This window comes from Octopus sinensis, linkage group LG1 (assembly GCF_006345805.1).
Source record: "Octopus sinensis linkage group LG1, ASM634580v1, whole genome shotgun sequence".
Classification (NCBI taxonomy): Eukaryota; Metazoa; Mollusca; class Cephalopoda; order Octopoda; family Octopodidae; genus Octopus; species Octopus sinensis.
In genome coordinates this window covers 156899297-156919649 of record NC_042997.1, presented here as the reverse complement: position 1 = coordinate 156919649, position 20353 = coordinate 156899297, and the positions used below count along the sequence as shown (strand labels likewise).

General features: G+C 37.2%; 1 protein-coding gene across 6 annotated transcripts in view; it reads left to right on the top strand.

Annotated features, from left to right (window-relative positions):
• The window catches only part of LOC115218858 (sodium-independent sulfate anion transporter), a 167045-nt gene that overhangs the window by 123190 nt on the left and 23502 nt on the right, over nucleotides 1-20353 (top strand). For 5 of the 6 annotated variants that reach the window (XM_036505890.1, XM_036505897.1, XM_036505885.1 and 2 more), the window contains 2 exons: nucleotides 4391-4490; nucleotides 10132-10199. In XM_036505890.1, the coding sequence (XP_036361783.1) occupies nucleotides 4391-4490; nucleotides 10132-10199 (168 nt within the window). The remainder of the gene's footprint in view (nucleotides 1-4390; nucleotides 4491-10131; nucleotides 10200-20353) is intronic. The other variant, XR_005000640.1, reaches the window with a different exon arrangement.

Genomic DNA, 20353 nt, shown 5'->3' with positions numbered 1-20353 from the left:
TCTCTATTTCTCCCTATTTGTTAATATCATCACTTATTGTCTCATTACACTACTTCAGTGTTTTAATTATATTTGCTCTGTTTCACAATCTCACAGGTTTTTGACACTCTTGTACATCATCAATGTTGTTGCAGATATTGATTTCAGATTTTGGCACAGGGCCAGCAATGTTTAACAGTAGAGTAAGTTGTCACTGAAAAGATGTTTTATCAACCCTGAAAGGATGAAAAGCAAAACTGACCTTGGTAGAATTTAAACTCAGAATGAACAAAATGTCACTAAGCATTTTGCATGATATTCTCTTTTACTCTCTTTTACTTGTTTCAGTCATTTGACTGCGGCCATGCTGGAGCACTGCCTTTAGTCGAGCAAATCGACTGCGGGACTTATTCTTTGTAAGCCCAGTACTTATTCTATCGGTCTCTTTTGCCGAACCGCTAAGTGACGGGGACGTAAACACACCAGCATCGGTTGTCAAGCAATGCTAGGGGGACAAATACACATATATACATATATATACATATATACAACAGGCTTCTTTCAGTTTCCGTCTACCAAATCCACTCACAAGGCATTGGTCGGCCCAGGGCTATAGCAGAAGACACTTGCCCAAGATGCCACGCAGTGGGACTGAACCCGGAACCATGTGGCTGGTTAGCAAGCTACTTACCACACAGCTACTCCTGTGCCTTATGCTAATATGCTAATATGCTAATAGTTCACTGCCTTAACCTCTTTGCATTCAAACCATCTGTATCTGGCCAAACTAATTAACCTGTTTTAGGTTGAATCAGGCTAGATCTGGCCTCTCACCTCAACCCTGCAATGTTATTCTAAAACTAAACAACCACATTGTCAAAATCACTAAACTACAAGATAATGCATGATTAATTCAAAAAGAATATAAATATACAAATATTACATTTGACAGGGTTATATGAATACTGAGGGATTAAATGTTGTGGCAAATATTATCATCAAAAACAATAACTACATCCTTGTCCATTCTATCATCACTACCAACAACAACAATAAAACAAGGGACAAATTAACAAGGAACCATTGTAAGGATGCTCAACCTGCAACAAATATCAGCTAAATCTCTCTCAGATTACATTCTACCATCTTCAAAAAAGCAGATTTATTGGAATAATCTGGTCCTTGATACACAATGCTTATGAGAACAGAATAATCTTGAGTGGAATGCCTTTGAGCATAAATCTGTTAGACCATGGTTGACCTTGGGTTAAACAACATGATAACAAAGGAGAGTTTATGTAGCTACATAACCTGCTAAAAAAAAGCAACCAAATCTCCTTCCAATCACACCCTAACATTTTAAACAAGGAAGGTTACATTGAATTCTGTCTGACCCATGCAGTCATGGAAAACTGAATGTTAAAACAGTGGGAATACATCAGTACCTACAATGCATGCAAGGCATGTAATATATATTGAAGATAGAAATGACAGGAAATAACTAATCAGATTGTAATGTAAATCTTCAATTTTTATGAGAGATAGTTGGTAAAAGGTATATAACATGCTTGACTAGATGCAGACATGGCTGTATTGTAAGCAGTGTGCTTCCCAGCCACATGGGTTTGCGTTCAATCTCACTGTATGGCACCTTGAGCAAGTGTCTTCTATAGCCTCTGGCTAACTGAAGCCTGTGGTTGGATTTGGTAGACAGAAACTGAAAGAAGTCCAGCATGGGGTGGGATACTTTCTCCTTGCTTTGCCTTCATGTGATAGTTGTAAATGAGTGTCACTGTCATGCAAGCAGTGTCCTTCAATTCTAATCTTCCGTGAAAACATATCTGGTCATGGGACAATATTACTGTACTTGAAAACAGGCAAGGGTTTGTGACAGGAAGGGCATCAGGATGTTGAAAATCTATCTCAACAAATTGTGTCTTACTCATGTGAACATGGAAACATAGATGTTAAACTGATGATGATGATGAAGTAGTAGTAGTAGTAGTAGTAGTAGTAGTAGTAGTAGTAGTAGCAGTAGTAGTAGTAAGCACTAAACTTTAACTATATGACTTTGATTTTTTGAAACTGCATGTTATGTTGTAATTATCAGGAGTCGTGTGTGTATATGTATTGTGCATGTGTGTGTGCATACATGTATATCAATGTTTTTTTTCCCACATGACATTGCATGACAATGTTTGAGCAAAATGACTGTGTCATGTTCACATGCTTTGTGAACAATGCACCCTGTAGTTTTCAACTTGTGACATCTAGTGAAATAAAAAAAATAATCCCTTACTTGAAAAACTTGTGGCTGCAGACCACAGGAAGAGTATCTAGTCATAAAATACTGCATCAAACTAGTGTTTGTGCAACCCATGCCAGTGTGGAAAAGCAAACATACAACAAATGAACAATGTTTCAAGACAATGTACTGAACCACCAAATACCTTACTTGCAAACAGCAGCAGGAGAAGAGGACTTATTGATCAACACATGAGTCTCTCTTCTGTCCATCTGACTGGTTAACAACGATTCACTCATCAACACTGTAACATAGTGAGTAATGTGTCAGAAATGATAGAGGAGTTTAGTGGGTGACGCACCTGAAGTGAAAGAGAAAGTGATGTCAGGTGAAGAAGCAAATTGACTGGCCTCTTTTTTAGATAGACAACCAGCAAGAATGGACATGCAGATGGGATCTTTTGATATTCTAGCTTCTGGCCAATGCTTTAGGGTAGAGAGTGTCTCTGAGTTGCACAGCAAGTGCTTGTCAGTGGAGTCATTTACCAAGTGAAGGTAAGAGAGTATTTTCTCCTTTACATTTCAAGCTATTTTGGCACCTTTTTTTTGTGGGGAGTGTTTCTTTTGTCAATGTTCAGCTTGGCAAGAGAAGGGCCTTTTTCTTTGATTTTGGCAAACAACTCTGAAAGGAATTCCTCATCTGCCAACTAGAACTTGCTGTGCCACTCAGAGACACCCTCTACCTAAACCATCAGCCTGAAGCTAGAAATGCAATGCAAGACCCTTGTCTGCACATTCATTCTTGCTGGCTGCCCGTTCCAAAAAGAGGCCCATCAAATTTCATGCTTCATCACCTGATGTCACTTTCAGTGTTTCTTAAACATTTTACCCTTGCGTAACCCTTAAAATAAATTACATGTCTCAAGGAACCTCTGCACAAAAAAATTATAAATTATATCTTTCTCGTATTTTTTCATTGTAGTTCATGTGGTAAATATCATATATATATATATATATATATATATATATATATAAATGGTTGTTATATTTTTTTGATAACATAATAGTTTAGATAGGATGAGGTCTATATTACAATAACCAATATGTTGTGCATGTTTAGTAATATTATGATCATGAAATTAGCAATCTCACTCTTTATTAGTTTATCTCACTCTTTCTCATGGAACCCCAAGGAACCTTTTGCAGAACCCTGATTAATAAAAGCAGCTACAAGCACTTTACAACAGCATATACACAAATATATTGCTCTTACAACCTGACAAGAAATCCTCTGTGTAGTCATTCAACCAGATAGCAATATCAGCCAAAAATTGTATAATTTTATATAGGGAAGAAACTCAAAAGACAATTTAGTCCTAGGGTTGCTGAACCAGGTCTGAACAGGGGCTAGACAACAACCACGGCATTTGATCCTGCCTTTATTGCCTTTGTCTCTTAACAATGCTCCTTACTTCTCTCACTTAGTAAGTTGTTGTAATAGTGATGGTTGGTTACACTGGTTGGTTATGGTGGTGGTTGTGGTGGTGACAGTGGCAGCAGAAGAGATGGTGGAATAGTAAAGTAAGCAGTGATGGTAGTGTTGGTGGCCAGATGGTAAGGCTGTAGAGTGGTGGTAGTGGTAGTAGGAAGCAGTAGAGGAAGTAATGCTAGTGCTGATGATAGCAGTGGTGGTGGCGGTGGTGGTGGTGGTGGCGGCAGCGGAGGAGGAGGAGGAGGACTGCTGCTGCTGCTGCAGTTTTAATAGTGATTATGGTATTGGTAGTGGTGATGATAGTACAGAAAAGGGTTGGATAGTGATGGGTCAGTGGAGATGGTAAAAATTGTGGTGGTTGTGGTGGTGATGGAATTGAGACATTAGTGGCAGTATTGAGGAATAAGGAATCGCACTGAGGCACTGACGATGGTGATGGTCATGATAGTGGTTAAGAATTAGCAACAGCTAATCTACAATATCAACTTTTGCAAGTAAGGATTAACCCAGTACAAGATGAACATTTTACTATGCTGTATGGCCAAAATATCATATTTATTCCTCTTTTTCTAAATATATCATATTTTGTTTTGTCTCCAGCCTTTGATCAAGAACAGGTTTTACTGAGCAAAGAAATAGGTTTTTCCCAAGTTTAACCTCTTGTGTTCTTTACAGATACACCAAGCAGCAACACCTGTTCTTTATCTTGAGCTAGGTTTACAGTTTCCAGCAATTGATTACTTTGAAGATAAGTTCATCGATTTGCTAAATACAGGTATGTACTTTTAAAAGAGGAGCATCTCTCTTTCTCTCTACCTCTTTAAGATACTATCAAGCTTCAACCTCAATCTAGTAGAACTAGTAATAGTAGTGGTAGTGGTAGTGGCAGTTGTAGTAGTGATAGTGGTATTAGCAGCAGCAGCTGTAGTAGTAGTGATGATGGTAATGGCAGGGTGGTAGTGGTGGGGTGATAGCTGCTGCAACATCTGCTGCAGTGAAGTTGCTAATAATGGTTTCTTTTTATATAAGCAAGTGCAAAGGTTTTGTTTTTCTAAAATGATACAATCAAGCTCTCACTCCCATCCATTGTTTATTATTTGTATACACACACACACACACACACAAACATATACATATGTACTAAATAATATCTAGTGTAATTTTCTCTAATTGGTAGAAGCAACAAAAAAAGGTACACAATTCACTAAGAGAGAAATATCAGTTAATAAACACAGGATTTAAATGTAAGTTACTATAAGTTTCATGCTCTGATGGTACAGTAATCAGACAAGCTTGTATAGCATGCCATGTACTATTTAACTTTGAAAGTACACGCATGCTATACAAGCTTGTCTGATTACTGTATTATTAGAACATGAAACTTCTTATAGTAGTTCACATCTAAACCATGTGTTTATTAAATCATATGTATAAATATATATACACACACACACACATGTATTTATTCATCATCATTATGATTTTAACATCTATTTTTCCATATTTGAATGGATCAGATGGAATTTATTGTGGTAAGTTTTCAATGACTGGATACCCTTCCTGTTACCACCCTCACCTGTTCTCCAAGCAAGAGATATATATACATCTGTGTGTGTGTGAGTATCATCATAATCCTCCTCATTATTTATTAACATCCATTTTCCATGCTGGCTGTGAGGATGAACCGGAAGAAGAGGGCCATGGTGTCAATGGTCAAGCGACTGACCAGAAGAGGAAGTGCGGGAGAGACAGGACAAGGTCAGCCTTTTTTCGCCAGCCGAAGCGTTGTGAACAGACGTCAGGGAATTCACTCCCAGGTTGGTCAGATAGCATCTGCTTATACTGGGTGACAGGGTAGGGCAGGATCACTGTAGTGACTACTACTAGTCAGGTGCAGACAAGAGAGGACGATAGGTGCACCTCTTTTCATTTCCTGTGCACGACACTGGCATAGGTTGGATGATTTGATGGGACCCAGTGAGCTTCAAAGTTGTTTCATCCTCCAGGGTCAGCTTTGACATAGTTTCTACTGCTGGACTTCAATGACAACTACTTTACTGTGAATATATATGCGTGTATGTATGAATGTATTTTCATACATACCTACATATATGTATGTGCATTTCTATGTATGTACGTGTATGTATGTATAAAAAGACCAACTCTTATTGCAATGTGAACTCTCTAAGTTCTTTGATAAATTTTTGTACTGATTCTGTTTTATCATCTGACTTTAGTGGAGTATTTTCCAGTTGTTCTATTCACAAACGTATTTAAGTAGATTCTCTACAAGAACAGTGAGCATTATAAGACTTATATCTGGTTTACTAAATTTAAATTCACTACCCAGTGTTTGGTTTGCTGCTTTTATATCATAGACTAGCAGTATTGCCCGGCGTTGCTCGGGTTTGTAAGGGAAATAACTATATAAGCATTTTTAGAGAGTTACTTCCCTTATAGATGCCAATTCGGGCTTTCTTAGCCATTTCTGTTTTGGTGTCTTCAAGCCATGAAGTTGTTCTAAAAGAACGCTGGTCTCCTTGACAACGCTTTACGACATTGATTTCCTTACACTCCCTTCCCCACAGCTTCACGAGAGAGGGAAGAAGGGGGAGAAGCAAACAGGTGCAGGTGTGACCATGGACGCCAACTCCGCCGCCATCGACACACGAAAAATTATGCATTAAAATGGAATAAAAAATTATGTTAAATTATTTTTTAAATCGTAGACTCATCGTAGACGTGCGCTAATACTCAGACGGGCTCGATATTAATCACGACTATAAGATACCCGAATTTGGTTAAACTGCACCGCAAAATGTGGGAGTAGTTAGGAATCTAAATCGAAGGGGACAGACACTCACACAACTACAGTTTTATATATATAGATATTCTTGGGCAGAATTGATTAAGAGTTCAGTTACTTAATTACTTCAATGATAGCTTCATTATCCTAACATGATAATGAGACGTTTTGGTAGCCATTTTAGCATTGCTTGTTTGGCATCACTGATTCGCTGCTGACTTATTTGACATCAGACATTTTAATGTTTCTCATGTTAATATTCCTCTAATTTTAATGTATCTCTTGTTTCTCTCTTTCCTTCATTCTATTTTACATTCTCTCCCCTCTCCTCTCCCCCCCTCTCCTCTCCCCCCTCTCCTCTCCCCCCCCCTCTCTCTGCTTGAGGAGAAGGAAAGTGTTTATATCAATCATGTTCAACTAATGAATTGTAATATCCTTTTCTCTCTCTTTTTGTGTTTATGTATGTAAGCATGCATCTAACTATGCTTGTATTTGTAACATATCTCTCTCTCTCCTCTCTCTCTCTCGCTCTCTCTCTCTCTCTGTGAATGTGTGTATTTCTTTGTACACATGCTTATGTGTTTAAGTGTTTACCTCCAGCACCAAAAACCATTCTCATGTCCAATCAGCCAGGCCAAAATCATAAGCATCCAATCATCTCATTTCATCCTAACATTTCTTGTTTAGGTAAAAAGCCACACAATTTCATTGTAGAAGTGAATGAACTTTCAAAATATTCATATCTTTCACTAAGCAAGAGTACCAATTATTTTTTAAAGTGAATTTGATTGAAAGCAAGTTGTGGAGTCTCAGTTAGCCATTTGCTCTGTGGCATCTACAACTTGCTATTTTAGCAACAAAAGCAATTATAAAATGAAGCTATTACATTGCATTGTGTAACAAAATTTTTATTATCTATTCATTTACTAGCAGAGATACCCAGTGTTGCTCAGGATTAAAATGGCATAGTTTGTATATATATATATATACTAGCAGTATCACCTGGCGTTGCTCGGGTTTGTAAGAGAAATAACTATATAAGCATTTTTAGAGAGTTATAGCCAAAAAATAGCAAAAAAATGCATTAAAAATGGAAAAATAATGATGGTAAATTTTTTTTTAAATCGTTGACTCATCGTAGACATTTTTAGAGAGTTACTTCCCTTATATAATAGCGAAAAAATGCATTAAAATGGAAAAAAAATGATGGTAAATTATTTTTTAAATCGTTGACTCATCGTAGACACGTGCTAATACCCAGAAGGGCTCGATATGAATCAGGACTATAAGATACCCGGTTTTGGTTAAACTGCACTGCAAAATGTGGGAGTAGTTAGGAATCTAAATCGTAGGAGACAGACACACAACTTCACTTTTATATATAAAGATATATTACAGTTATGTTGAAACAGGTGAAACAAGAAAGTGCAGCACTGATGACAAAACATTTGTGGAGTAAATGATGGGCTAATTCAACTAAGCAACTTGTCATTCGTCTGTTTGGAGTATTCCAGGCTCTAACCAGTCATAGAAATTTGGCGGGGGGTATGTGATTTTTGAACACACTGAAAAGTTGTCAGTGAATATACTCTCCTTTGCGGCAGTCGGCGCTGCATCTAACATGACCCATCATCTGAAGTTTTGACACCTCCTTCGGGTTTGTTGTCCTACATCACTCATAACTATGATTGTTCATTTGTGGGTAACAGGGAACTGATGAGGTGATAGACTCGCCCTTGAACTTTGAATGTTGGTGTAAATCCATGTTCATCTATCTCCTTAGATGCACCAAATGGTGTCATTCAAAATGCAGAGTTGTATTGTCTGACATTGTTCAGAAAATCTTTTGACTGGATGGAAGTGCCTTCCAGAAGATCTATAAGAGGTTGAGGAGGAGCTGGTAGTGCTGGCAATCTTACCTTACCACCTGAGCAGCGCATGCCATTAGTTTCATTTGGAAATTTTTAAGTTTTGCAGAAATAACCATTTGAGTATAGCACACCAGTTTGGACAAAATTATCATTTTTATTAGAATGGGATGGATCATATGTGAAGCAGCTCCAGGAGTTATGAAGAATAAATTTGTACATAGTCTGTTTCTGAGAGCTATTCTACTGGACCACTGTTCAATCATTAAAATGTTTTGATGATTCAGTATTAAGTGCTGCAGCATGCTTTTGCTGATCTTGAGAAAGTCTCATCTCCCTTCTCTCTTGAGAGTCCATTTGACATGCTACAGCATGCTTTTGCTGATCGTGAGAAAGTCTCATCTCCTTTCTCTCTTGAGACTCTTGCCTTCAGTTTTCTACAATCCTCCTTGCTTTATACTTGTTTCCGGAGGGACTACATCTATTCTTTGGTGGCATATTTTTTCAATATTGTAAACCAAAAATTATGAACATAGAAGAAATTATACAGTAATCTCTATTATTGTATGCAGTTGTATATATGTAGTATGTCTTTATTTTTGTATGCAGTATAAATTAACCAAATAGAAGCACATGCATGAACTGATAATTTAATGGTAAATTTGCAACTGCTGCGATAATTATTAACCAGTAATTGAATGGTAAATGTGTATTTTTATATACCTTGGACCGGCCACCTCATTGTTTTTTGTCAAGAGCTTCACCTCCTATCATTCATTATGTCAGTCAATACACACACATTCTGCTGTTGTGGCCATAAAGATGGAAAGTTGCCGATGTGTAATGTTGTTCACATTAGGATATAATTACAATGAAAAGTGAAACAATATTATAGTCTTAACATAGAATTAAAAGTGAAACAGTATTATATCACATTACAATATAGATGTTATTCTTTCACTTTTGACATGTAATGCTGAACCAGTGCCAATGTTATATTGTTTTAATCCAAATGAAAAAAAAATTGCATGTTGACTCTCACTGGGTTTGATACTATTACCATGTAAAATTTGATTTGATTTGATTGAACCATATTAGAATGCATTGCGAACAGACAGACAAAGAATTTTATATGTATATAGATTTTTGTCTTTAGTCAGTTTTATTTCCTAATTACTTCCATCTAGAAATCAAAGGAAATAACTAGTATTCCCTTCAAATTTTGCTTTTGTAACCTGGATGTCAATGTTTTGAAATTGACTTATTTTCCATTACATTTCAGACAGTCAATGCTGAGTTGCGGAAGCAGAAATATTGTTATAGCAAATATTCTGCTTAATATTACATTTGCTTGACCATAACCACTTGAGCATGTTCCTTATTGGCTGACAATACATGCATCTCTGATCATGAGCAGGAGTAGTGGGGGAGCATCATAGCCATGTGATGAGAGGGATTCTTTGAGGTTTGGATAAATGTAACAGAAGCAAAGTTTGAAGGAAATATTAGCCATTTTTCATACTTTCTAGGGGTAAGCATATAGGAAATAACAGTTGGTACCCAAAGGCAAATATTGTTACACAATGTTATGTTTCACAGTCACAGACTTAGTTACTCATATCAGCTCAGCCAGTTAATGTCTCACTTTAATTATTATTATTGAAATGATGTGTTTCTGCTCATTGAAATTATTTATTTTGTAACCTTTTTCCTTTTCTCTCTTTCTCTTACACTCTCTATAGGGGACGAGCCCAAAGCTATTATTGTAGATTGCCAATATATTTATAAATTGGACTATACAGCAATTCAGGTAAGTGAAAACACATTCTAGATATTTTTACATTTCCATTATAGCATCAGACAGAATAGGTGTGGTTATGTGGTTAAGAAGTTTGCTTCCCAACCACATGGTTTCTGGTTCAGTCCCAATACATGGCGCCTTGGGCAAGTGTCTTTTACTATAGCCCCAGCTGACCAAAGCTTAGTGAGTGGATTTGGTAGATAGAAAGTGAAACAAGCTAGTCATATATATAAACATATATAGAAATGTGTATGTGTGCATGTGTGTGTGTATGTATATATGTATGTGTGTGTTTGTTTCCATTTTCTTGTTATTGCATGATTGTTGTGAATGAATGTCATTCATTTCCAATAGTCAGCAAAAACATGCCTAACCATAAGGAAAAATTACCATGCTTAGAAGCAGGTGAGGGTTAACGACAAGAAGAGCATCCAGCCATATGAGGGGTCATGAAAAGTTCCTGACTTTGGGTAAAAAAAAATACAGAAGGATCAGTTAATTATGATTTTATTCAACATATTCCCCTCTCAGATTCACAAACTTATTGCAGTGGTCCTTCAGTTTTTCTAATCCCTGTGAAAGAACTTGGAAGGTTGGGCTTCCAACCAGACCTTTTGTGATACCCTTTAAACCAGGAAGTTTTCAGCACCCCCTCATAGAAAATCTGCCCTCAATAAACTCCATCCAACCCATGCAAGCATGGAAAAGTGGATATTAAGGGAATGATGTGGATGTTTCATTACAGCTCTTGGTAATTTGAATTCAATTCTCATCAAGGTTAAATTTATCTTTCATTGATAAAATTAATTACCAGTCAAGCACTGAAGTTGATATAATTAACTACATCAATCCCCTGACTTTGGAAGCTTTGTTGCCTATGTTATAAATCGATATTTTTAGTGTTAGTCTTATTAGTGGAGATGGGTGAAAGAGTGCAGAGACGAGACTAAATTCATCAAAGCATTGAGCTTCGTTTTGCTGTGTTCCAAACCTCAATCCTGCTGGAATTGATTTTGCTTTTCATTCTTCCAAGATCTACAAAATGGGACTTAGTAAGATGAAGGTCAATAATGTAATTATTAAATTTTTAGTAACATAAAACAGTGAATTGACTGAATCATTAGAGCTTCAAGCAAAATACCTTTGTAGTTTTTGTTTTGTATTGTTACTTTATGTAATTGTTTTTTTATTTATATTTTTACTTGTTTTTTTTTTCTTTTTATGTTCTGAATTGTACTAAGTTCAGCTTTGATTTTCATCCTCCCAGTGTCAATAAAATAAAGGATCATCCCAGTGCAGTGGGTTGACCAGAACTTTATCTATTATTTGTTTCACTCATTGAACTATCAGTGGCCATGGTGGGGCAGTACCTTGAAGGGTTTAGCCAAACAAATCAACACTAGCACATGTTGATTTTGAGTCTAATACTTATGCTATCAGCCTCTTTTGCCAAACTGTCAAATTACAGGGATGTAAACAAACCAGCATCAGTTGTCAAGTAGTGGCATGGACAAACACTCACACATGCGCAAGTGTGAATATGTATCATCATCATCATCATCATGGGTTAGACAGTTCAATTGGAATTGGTAAGCTGGAAAGCCACACCAGGTTTCAGTCTGATTTAGCATGGTTTCTATGACTGGATGCCCTTCCTAATGCCAACCACTCCAAGAGTGTAATGGGTGCTTTTTATGTGCCACCAGCATGGGTGCCATTTACATGACATCAGCAACCACTATGATTTCTTGAGTGCCATTTTACATAACACTGGCATTGGCCATGGCTATGATTTCACTTGGCTTGACGGATCTTCTCAAGCACTGCATATCTCCAAAGATCTTGGTCACTTGTCATTACCTCTGTTAGGCCCAACATTTGAAGATCATGCTTCACCACCTCATCCCATGTCTTCTTGGGTCTACCTCTTTCACAGGTTCCTCCCACAGTTAAAGATTAGCACTTCTTTAAACAGCTCCTCCTCATTCACAGTATATGAGTTACTAATAGTTCCTTGTTTTGGAAGTGCAGGTCTAGGTAGGTTTTTATGACATGCTTTGTATCTCCAAGCAATCTTCAAGCTCTGATACATGGGCTATTCAATTTGCAAATCAGGACTAGAAGTATATACATATATGCTACAAGCTTCCACACAGTTTTTGTCTGCCAACAAATTCAGTCTCAAGACATCAGTCAGCCCAGGGCTATAGTAGAAAACATTTGCCCAAGGTGCTGTAGGACTCAACCTGAAACCATGTGACTACAAAACAGCCTTCTGAATTACACAGCCATGTGGGCTAGACAAAATGTTTTGTGGTAATTTTTCCAAGTCTTTACTTTCTCACTGCCCATGCAAGTGTGGAAAAATTGTCTGTATCTTACCATCAAGATAGTGTCATCATCACCACCATATGTCCATTTTCCATCCTGGTATGGGTTGGAAGTTTGTCTGGAGCTGGCCAGCCAAAGAGCTGCACTAGACTCCAACTATCTATTTTGGCATGGTTTCTACAGCTTGATGCTCTTCCTAACACCAACCACTTTACAGAGTGTACTGGGTGCCTTTTACATGGCACTGGAATAGGTGCTTCTATGTGACACTGGCACAAGTGCTTTTTATGTGGCAGTAGCACAACTGTTTTTTACCTGGTACCAGTGCTATTACATGGCACTGGTATGATGCTATGTTGATACATAACACCAGCATAAGAACTTTGTATGTGACACTAGCATGGGTGCTTTTTACATGGCATCAACATGGGCATCTTGTAAATAAGGTACCCGAAAGACATCTTGTAAATAAGGTACCTGAAAGGCGGTGAGCTGGCAGAAATGTTAGTATGCCGGGCGAAATGCTTACCGGTATTTCATCTGCCATTACGCCGAGGTCGAATTTGCCTTTCATCCTTTCGAGGTCGATAAATTAAGTACCAGTTACGGACAGGGGTCGATGTAATCGATTTAATCCGTTTGTTTGTCCTCTCTGTGTTTAGTCCCTTGTGGGCAGTAAAGAAATAGGTATTTCATCTGCCATTACGTTCTGAGTTCAAATTCCGCCGAGGTCGACTTTGCCTCTCATCCTTTCGGGGTCGATAAATTAAGTACCAGCTACGCACTGGGGTTGATGTAATCGACTTAATCCCTTTGTCTGTCCTTGTTTGTCCCCTCTATGTTTAGCCCCTTGTGGGCAATAAAGAAATAAGGTACCTGAAAGACGGCAACAAAAAACTACCTTTCTATTCTCCCACAAGAATTCCATAACAAACATATATTGCTTGTCATAAAGGTGACCACAAAGCATTCATCAACCTGGTAGTACAAAGAAGAGTATATTGATATTAATCCGATGGATTATATACCACAAGAGCTCACTCTTTTTCCTACATTATACACACATGGTCTCTTAGCTTTGAAAATTCTCTGCAGAAGCAATGTTGTCATTCACATCCGCAAAGTCTCCAACCATGTTTGGTATGAAAACTTTATAGATAGATTAGTCCTCTTTGTTTTCCATTCAGTATTATTTCTTGTATGAATATTAAACATGTGATGCAAGCCGAAGTTTAATGCTTTTTTATATCTCTTAGTCAGAAGCAAGAACAATGTTCCTATATATATACTCTCTTTCTCTCTTTTACTTGTTTCAGTCATTTGACTGCGGCCATGCTGGAGCACCGCCTTTAGTCGAGCAAATCGACCCCGGGACTTATTCTTTGTAAGCCCAGTGCTTATTCATCGGTCTCTTTTGCCAAACCGCTAAGTGACGGGGACGTAAACACACCAGCATCGGTTGTCAAGCAATGCTAGGGGGACAAACACAAACACACACACACACACACATATATATATATATAATATATATATATATATATATATATATTATATATATATATATATATATATATATATATATATACGACAGGCTTCTTTCAGTTTCCATCTACCAAATCCACTCACAAGGCATTGGTCGGCCCGGGGCTATAGCTGAAGACACTTGCCCACGATGCCACGCAGTGGGACTGAACCCGGAACCATGTGGTTGGTTAGCAAGCTACTTACCACACAGCCACTCCTGTGCCTATATATCTATATATATATAGATAGATAGATAGATATTTATATAAATATCATCATCATCATCATCCTTTAACGTCCACTTTCCATGCTGGCATGGGTTGGACGGTTTGACTGGGGACTGGTGAGCCAGATGGCTGCAGCAGGCTCCAATCTGATTTCGCAGAGTTTCTACAACTGGATGTCCTTCTTAACACCGACTACTCTGAGAGTGTAGTGGGTGCTTTTACGTGCCACCGGCATGAGGGCCAATCAAGCAGTGCTGGCAACAGCCACGCTCAAATGATGTTTTTATGTGTCACCTTCACAGAAGCCAGTCCAGTGGCACTGGCAATGCCCATGCTCGAATGTTGTTTTTCACGAACCACCAGCACAAGTGCCAGTAAGGTGATGCTGGTAACGATCATGCTCGAATGGTAAACATATATATGTAGGCAAATACATACACACACACATTCAAATACATTAACAACCCATAAGTGATAACAAAAGAATTATACATCAACATTGTTGGACATTAGGAATAGAGAGTTAAAGTTATATATATATGCATACACACATACATACATATGTGCATAAATATATATACACACATAAGGCGGCGAGCTGGCAGAGACGTTAGCATGCTGGGCGAAATGTTTAGCGGTATTACGTCTGCTGTTACGTTCTGAGTTCAAATTCCGCCGAGGTTGACTTTGCCTTTCATCCTTTCGGGGTTGATAAATAAAGTACCAGTTTCGCACAGGGGTCGATGTAATCGACTTAATCCCTTTATCTGTCCTTGTTTGTCTCCTCTATGTTTAGCTCCTTGTGGGTAGTAAAGAAATATATATATATACATGCACATGTACTCATATGTACATATACACACGTAACTGTGTCTTTGTGTGTATGTGTGTACATATTTACATGCTTACACAAAGATATGTGTTTATATATACTTTTTATGTTTATGTAGAGAGTGTCTATGTATATAATTATGTATTTACCAACTTCCTGCAGGTTTTATAAGTGAATTTATACACCTTTTATTATGAAAACTAAATATTTGTAAGACTCTCTGTGTGTTTGTGCTTATGTATGTCTGTATGAATGTGTGTGTGTGTATGCATTGTGTGTGAGTGTGTGTGTGTGTATGTGCGTGTATGTGTGTTCATGGATACTCATCATATTTATGGCTTGATGTGTGTGGGGGAAAGTGGGTGTACCTATCACATTTTTGGCAGGGCTTCCAAAACAGCTGGAAGGAAGGGTGAAAGACCTTGATATCCTCAAGCCAGAAATTGGAACAAAATGCTGGCTATGGGGCAGGCTTCACTAAAGGCACCCAAAGATCAGAAAGTGTGTGTGTGTGTTTAGTTGTTCAGTATATATAGTTGAACACACATGTATAGTATGTGTGAATGTATGTACGTAGAGTATATGTATGCATAGTATGTGTGAAGATTAGCTAGTGTAGTCATTAAATGGGTATCTATGTGTGAGTATGCATGGTCCATAGGAATATACATCATTATGCAATGAGTAAGTGTACTTATTACATGAACTCATATACATTATAGTTTTGTGTGTGTGTGTGTGTGTGTGTGTGTGCCTGTTTGTTTACCTGTATGTGTATGAGTCTTTATTGTTTTGCACTTTAACACACCTTACTAACATAAATGTAATTAGTACACCTTAATTATTTTTCTCTCCCTGCATCTAATCTCACATATTCTCTCTCTTCCTCTCTCTCTCCTCCCTACTCTTTCTATCTCTTAATCTCTCATCACCTTGCTTTATCTCTCTGTATCTCTATGGTTAGTTGCTTGTGATGTTATATGAAAAACCGATTGACTCACTGTCTTGCTCTTTCTCTCTCTCTCTCTCTCTCTCTCTCTAACATTGCAACTGAGCTTATTCTTTCGTTGTTCTTTCTTGGATTTTATTTTTTATTTTGTTTCTGTTGATGTTGCTGATATTTTTCCCATTCTCATACCTATTGACATTCATCATTCTCACCTGTCCATACATCAAACACAATCCTTCTTTTTACTCAGCTACAGATTACATCCATGAGTATATGCAAACAGATGCACACACACACATATGCACTATATATATCATCATCATCATCATCCTTTAACGTCCTCTTTCCATGCTAGCATGGGTTGGACGATATGGCTGAGGACTGGCAAACCAGATGGCTGCACCAGGCTCCAATCTTGATCTGGCAGAGTTTCTACAGCTGGATGCCCTTCCTAACGCCAACCACTCCGAGAGTGTAGTGGGTGCTTTTATGTGCCACCAGCATGGGGGCCAGTCAAGCAGTACTGGCAACAACCTTGCTCAAATGTTTTTTTCACATGCCACTGACACAAGTGCCAGGTAACTATAACGATCAAATGGTGCCTTTTACGTGCCACCGGCACGAAAGCCAGTTAGCCGTTCTGTCAACAATCATGCTCGGATGTTGCTCTTAGTGCCCCATATATATATATATATATATATATATATATATTATATATATATATATATATCATCATTTAATGCCCTCCTTCCCTGCTGGCATGAGTTGGACAGTTTGACAGGAGCTGGCCAGGTAGGAGCCTGCACCAGACTCCTCTGTCTGTTTTGGCATGGTTTTTGCAGCTGTATACCCTTCCTTTCACCAACCACTCTGCAGAGTGGACTGAGTGCTTTTTACATTGCCCAAGCACAGACAAAGTCAGTTTGGCATGGTTTTTATGACTGAATGCCCTTCCAAATGCCAACCACTTTACAGTGTGGACTGGATGCTTTTTAACATATATACATAGAGAGAGAGTAAACAGAGTTGGTGGTTATAATAACTGCACCCCTTTATAACACAGCACTAAAAGACAGTGGATTTAATAGAAAAATATATTATATAATATTTAAAAACAAATTAAGCAAACGGTTTCCAAACATTGGGAATTCAAACATTGACACGCCTCCCATGAACAATCCCTGAAACCAACAACATTTTAGAAGATGCTATAGATTATTCAATTATAACAATAACTATACTAGTCAGAATAGGAACAATTCAGGGAGGAGATGGGAAATTATATGATTCACACCCCACTTTTCCCTCCAGGTAAGAAACCTCCCTAAGTTATTTTTTAGCATTATCAATAGGAACTTCCCACTAGGTCATAAATATCACTCTATATTTAATAGATCCTGCCTTAAATAATCTTACTCAACCACACCCAATCCAGGATTTATTATCGCAGCCAACAAGAGACTTAAACTTAGAAAAAACGACACTAATAGAGATAACTTAGCTGACCCTAATATGAAGAACAATAATAAGAACATTGATATTAAAAATAGAAAGACTAAACCTGAAAATAAAACAAGTAAAACATGTAATTGTCATAATAGGGGGCTCTGTCCCCTAAAAGGTTTCTGTTTAAGGAGAAATGCCAAATATAAAGATGAAGTCTCAACCCAAATGAACCTAAAAATATTTACATAGGTAATATGACTGATTTTAAAATTAGATTAGGGTGCATACAAACTCATTCACTAACCATGAAACTAAAACTTCAATCACACTAGCTACCCACATCAATAAATTAAAAATGCACAATAAAGAATTCAGTCTAGATTGGTGTATAATAACGGAAGCCACACCATGTAATACACACACAAAAAATTGCAATTTATGCATGAAGGAGGCGATCCACATAAACTGTACCAACAAAAGTAGCTTGCTTAAGATATCATCATCATCATCATCATCATCATCGTTTAACGTCCGTTCTCCATGCTAGCATGGGTTGGACGGTTCGACCGGGGTTCTGGGAAGCCAGAAGGCTGCACCAGGCTCCAGTCTAAACTGGCAATGTTTCTACAGCTGGATGCCCTTCCTAACGCCAACCACTCCGTGAGTGTAGTGGGTGCTTTAATTACCTGTAGGCACAAATATCTTTCAACTTTTAAATTCTGCCCCAAAAATAATTAGCCTAATCTAGCTATCCTTCATATTATGGACTCTTCTTAAAATACTATTATGTATAGTGTTGTAATGTACCTTAACTTGTAATAATTTTAATATCATCTGCATTAAGAGTGTGGTTTGACTAAACATTCGTTTTTTAAAAAAATCAAACCTCTCATATCCCTTAAAGTTTTAACTCTTTAAATCCATTAACTCTGATGAGAGAAGTATAGATAACTGCTATGGTTGGAATTAGCTCACCCATATCAACCTATATCTTCTCGAAATGGCCATAAGATTTTGTACCTATTTAGGATTCCTCATGAATCATTTTATACTAACTTTCTTATCTATGCTCCTCATTGATTCTAATACGGACATTCAGACTTCGCAAGTACATCTATATATTTATATCTATGTGCTTATATATTTATAAACTTTTATGTTTGTAAAGTTTTATATATTTATGAATTTTTATATATTTCTTAATCTTCGTATGTATATGTATCTATAAATTTTTATCATATCTCATATATGTGAATGCATATATTGTATACAATGGAGAATTTCGATAATTTGAAATGGATTGAATGAATGTATACACCGACCTTTGAAATTTGTTTCTTAATGCATATATATATATATATATATATATATATATATATATATATATGTATACACACACACACACATACATATATACCTATCTTGTGTGTACAGTTAGATATATGGCTATTACTGTATGAGTTAGGGCTCCTTATAGATAAAGATCATCTAGTCAGCTTCCAGTATAGGGGTTAGTCGACCTCTGTACTTAGCAGTGTTACTGTTTATGATATACCGGGCATATGTAGCAGAAAATAAAAGATAAACAGTAAGATGCAGCTAGGCATCCAAGTGCACTTGAAACATCTAACAACTGCAATGGTGAAATGTACTTTGGAACAAAATATTTATACTAGTGTTTATCTTAATTTTCCACTCTCTCTCTCTATATATGTATATATATATATTAACATACACACATACACACACATATATATAGGTATATACATTGTGAAGTGTATTTGCTACCTAAATGTGGCAGACCCATAGAGGACGCTGCTACTGTTGTTTATAGCCCCAGGAAGACATTTCCTCCAGCTGGCTAACTGCACTCTGTCTGTGTTCAATTAGTATTTGTGAAGGGAAATCATCTTCCTGGGGCTATAAACAACAGTAGCATTGTCCCCTATGGGTCCACCACATTTAGGTGGCAAATATATTTCATGATCCCATGCTACTACTGTTTACATCTCACTCAGAGATTTATTATTGCTTGTTTCTCCTTTTTCAAGATCAGCGACAGTTTGTCACTGGAAAAAGCATATAGTATTTTGCATTTGGAATGAATTCTCATTGCTAGCTGATGACTGGTTACTACCTAGAAACCTGGGTCTGTGTGTATCATGTAAGGCTTGAGATGGGAACATTGATTTTCCTTAGCAAATACTAACCAGACACAGACAGTATGTTGATAGCCAGCTGGAGGAGATGTCTTCCTGGGGTCATAAACAACAGTAGCATCGTCCCCTATGGGTCTATCACATTTAGGTAGCAAATATACTTCACGACTCCATGCTGCTACTGTTTACGTCTTGCTCAGAGATTTATCATTGCTTTCAGCCGAAATTGCGAAGATGATCCGGTTCTTGACTGAAGATTGAAGGCTTCGAATGTCCTGTCCGTATTTTTTGTATCGTCTTCTAAATGTTTCACGTTCTTGTCCCAGTTTGTATTCTTTTACATTTACACACACACACACATATATATATATATATATATATATATATATATAGATAGATATATAGATAGATAGATAGATAGATAGATAGATAGATAGATAGATAGATAGATAGATCCAAAATATGCATATGTCATAAATGTACTTGTATGAGCATAACCACACATACAAACACATGTACATACACACATATGTATTATATGAGTTGATAAGGTAGCCTATATCTGATTACTTGACCTGTTAGAAATAGCAACTGAGTCTCCTTAGATGATAAGATCTTGGATGCTGTATTTGAAAATAAAAGACTAGATGGTCAGTGACTAATAGTGTTTTGTTTTCTCAGCAAATAGATTTTTT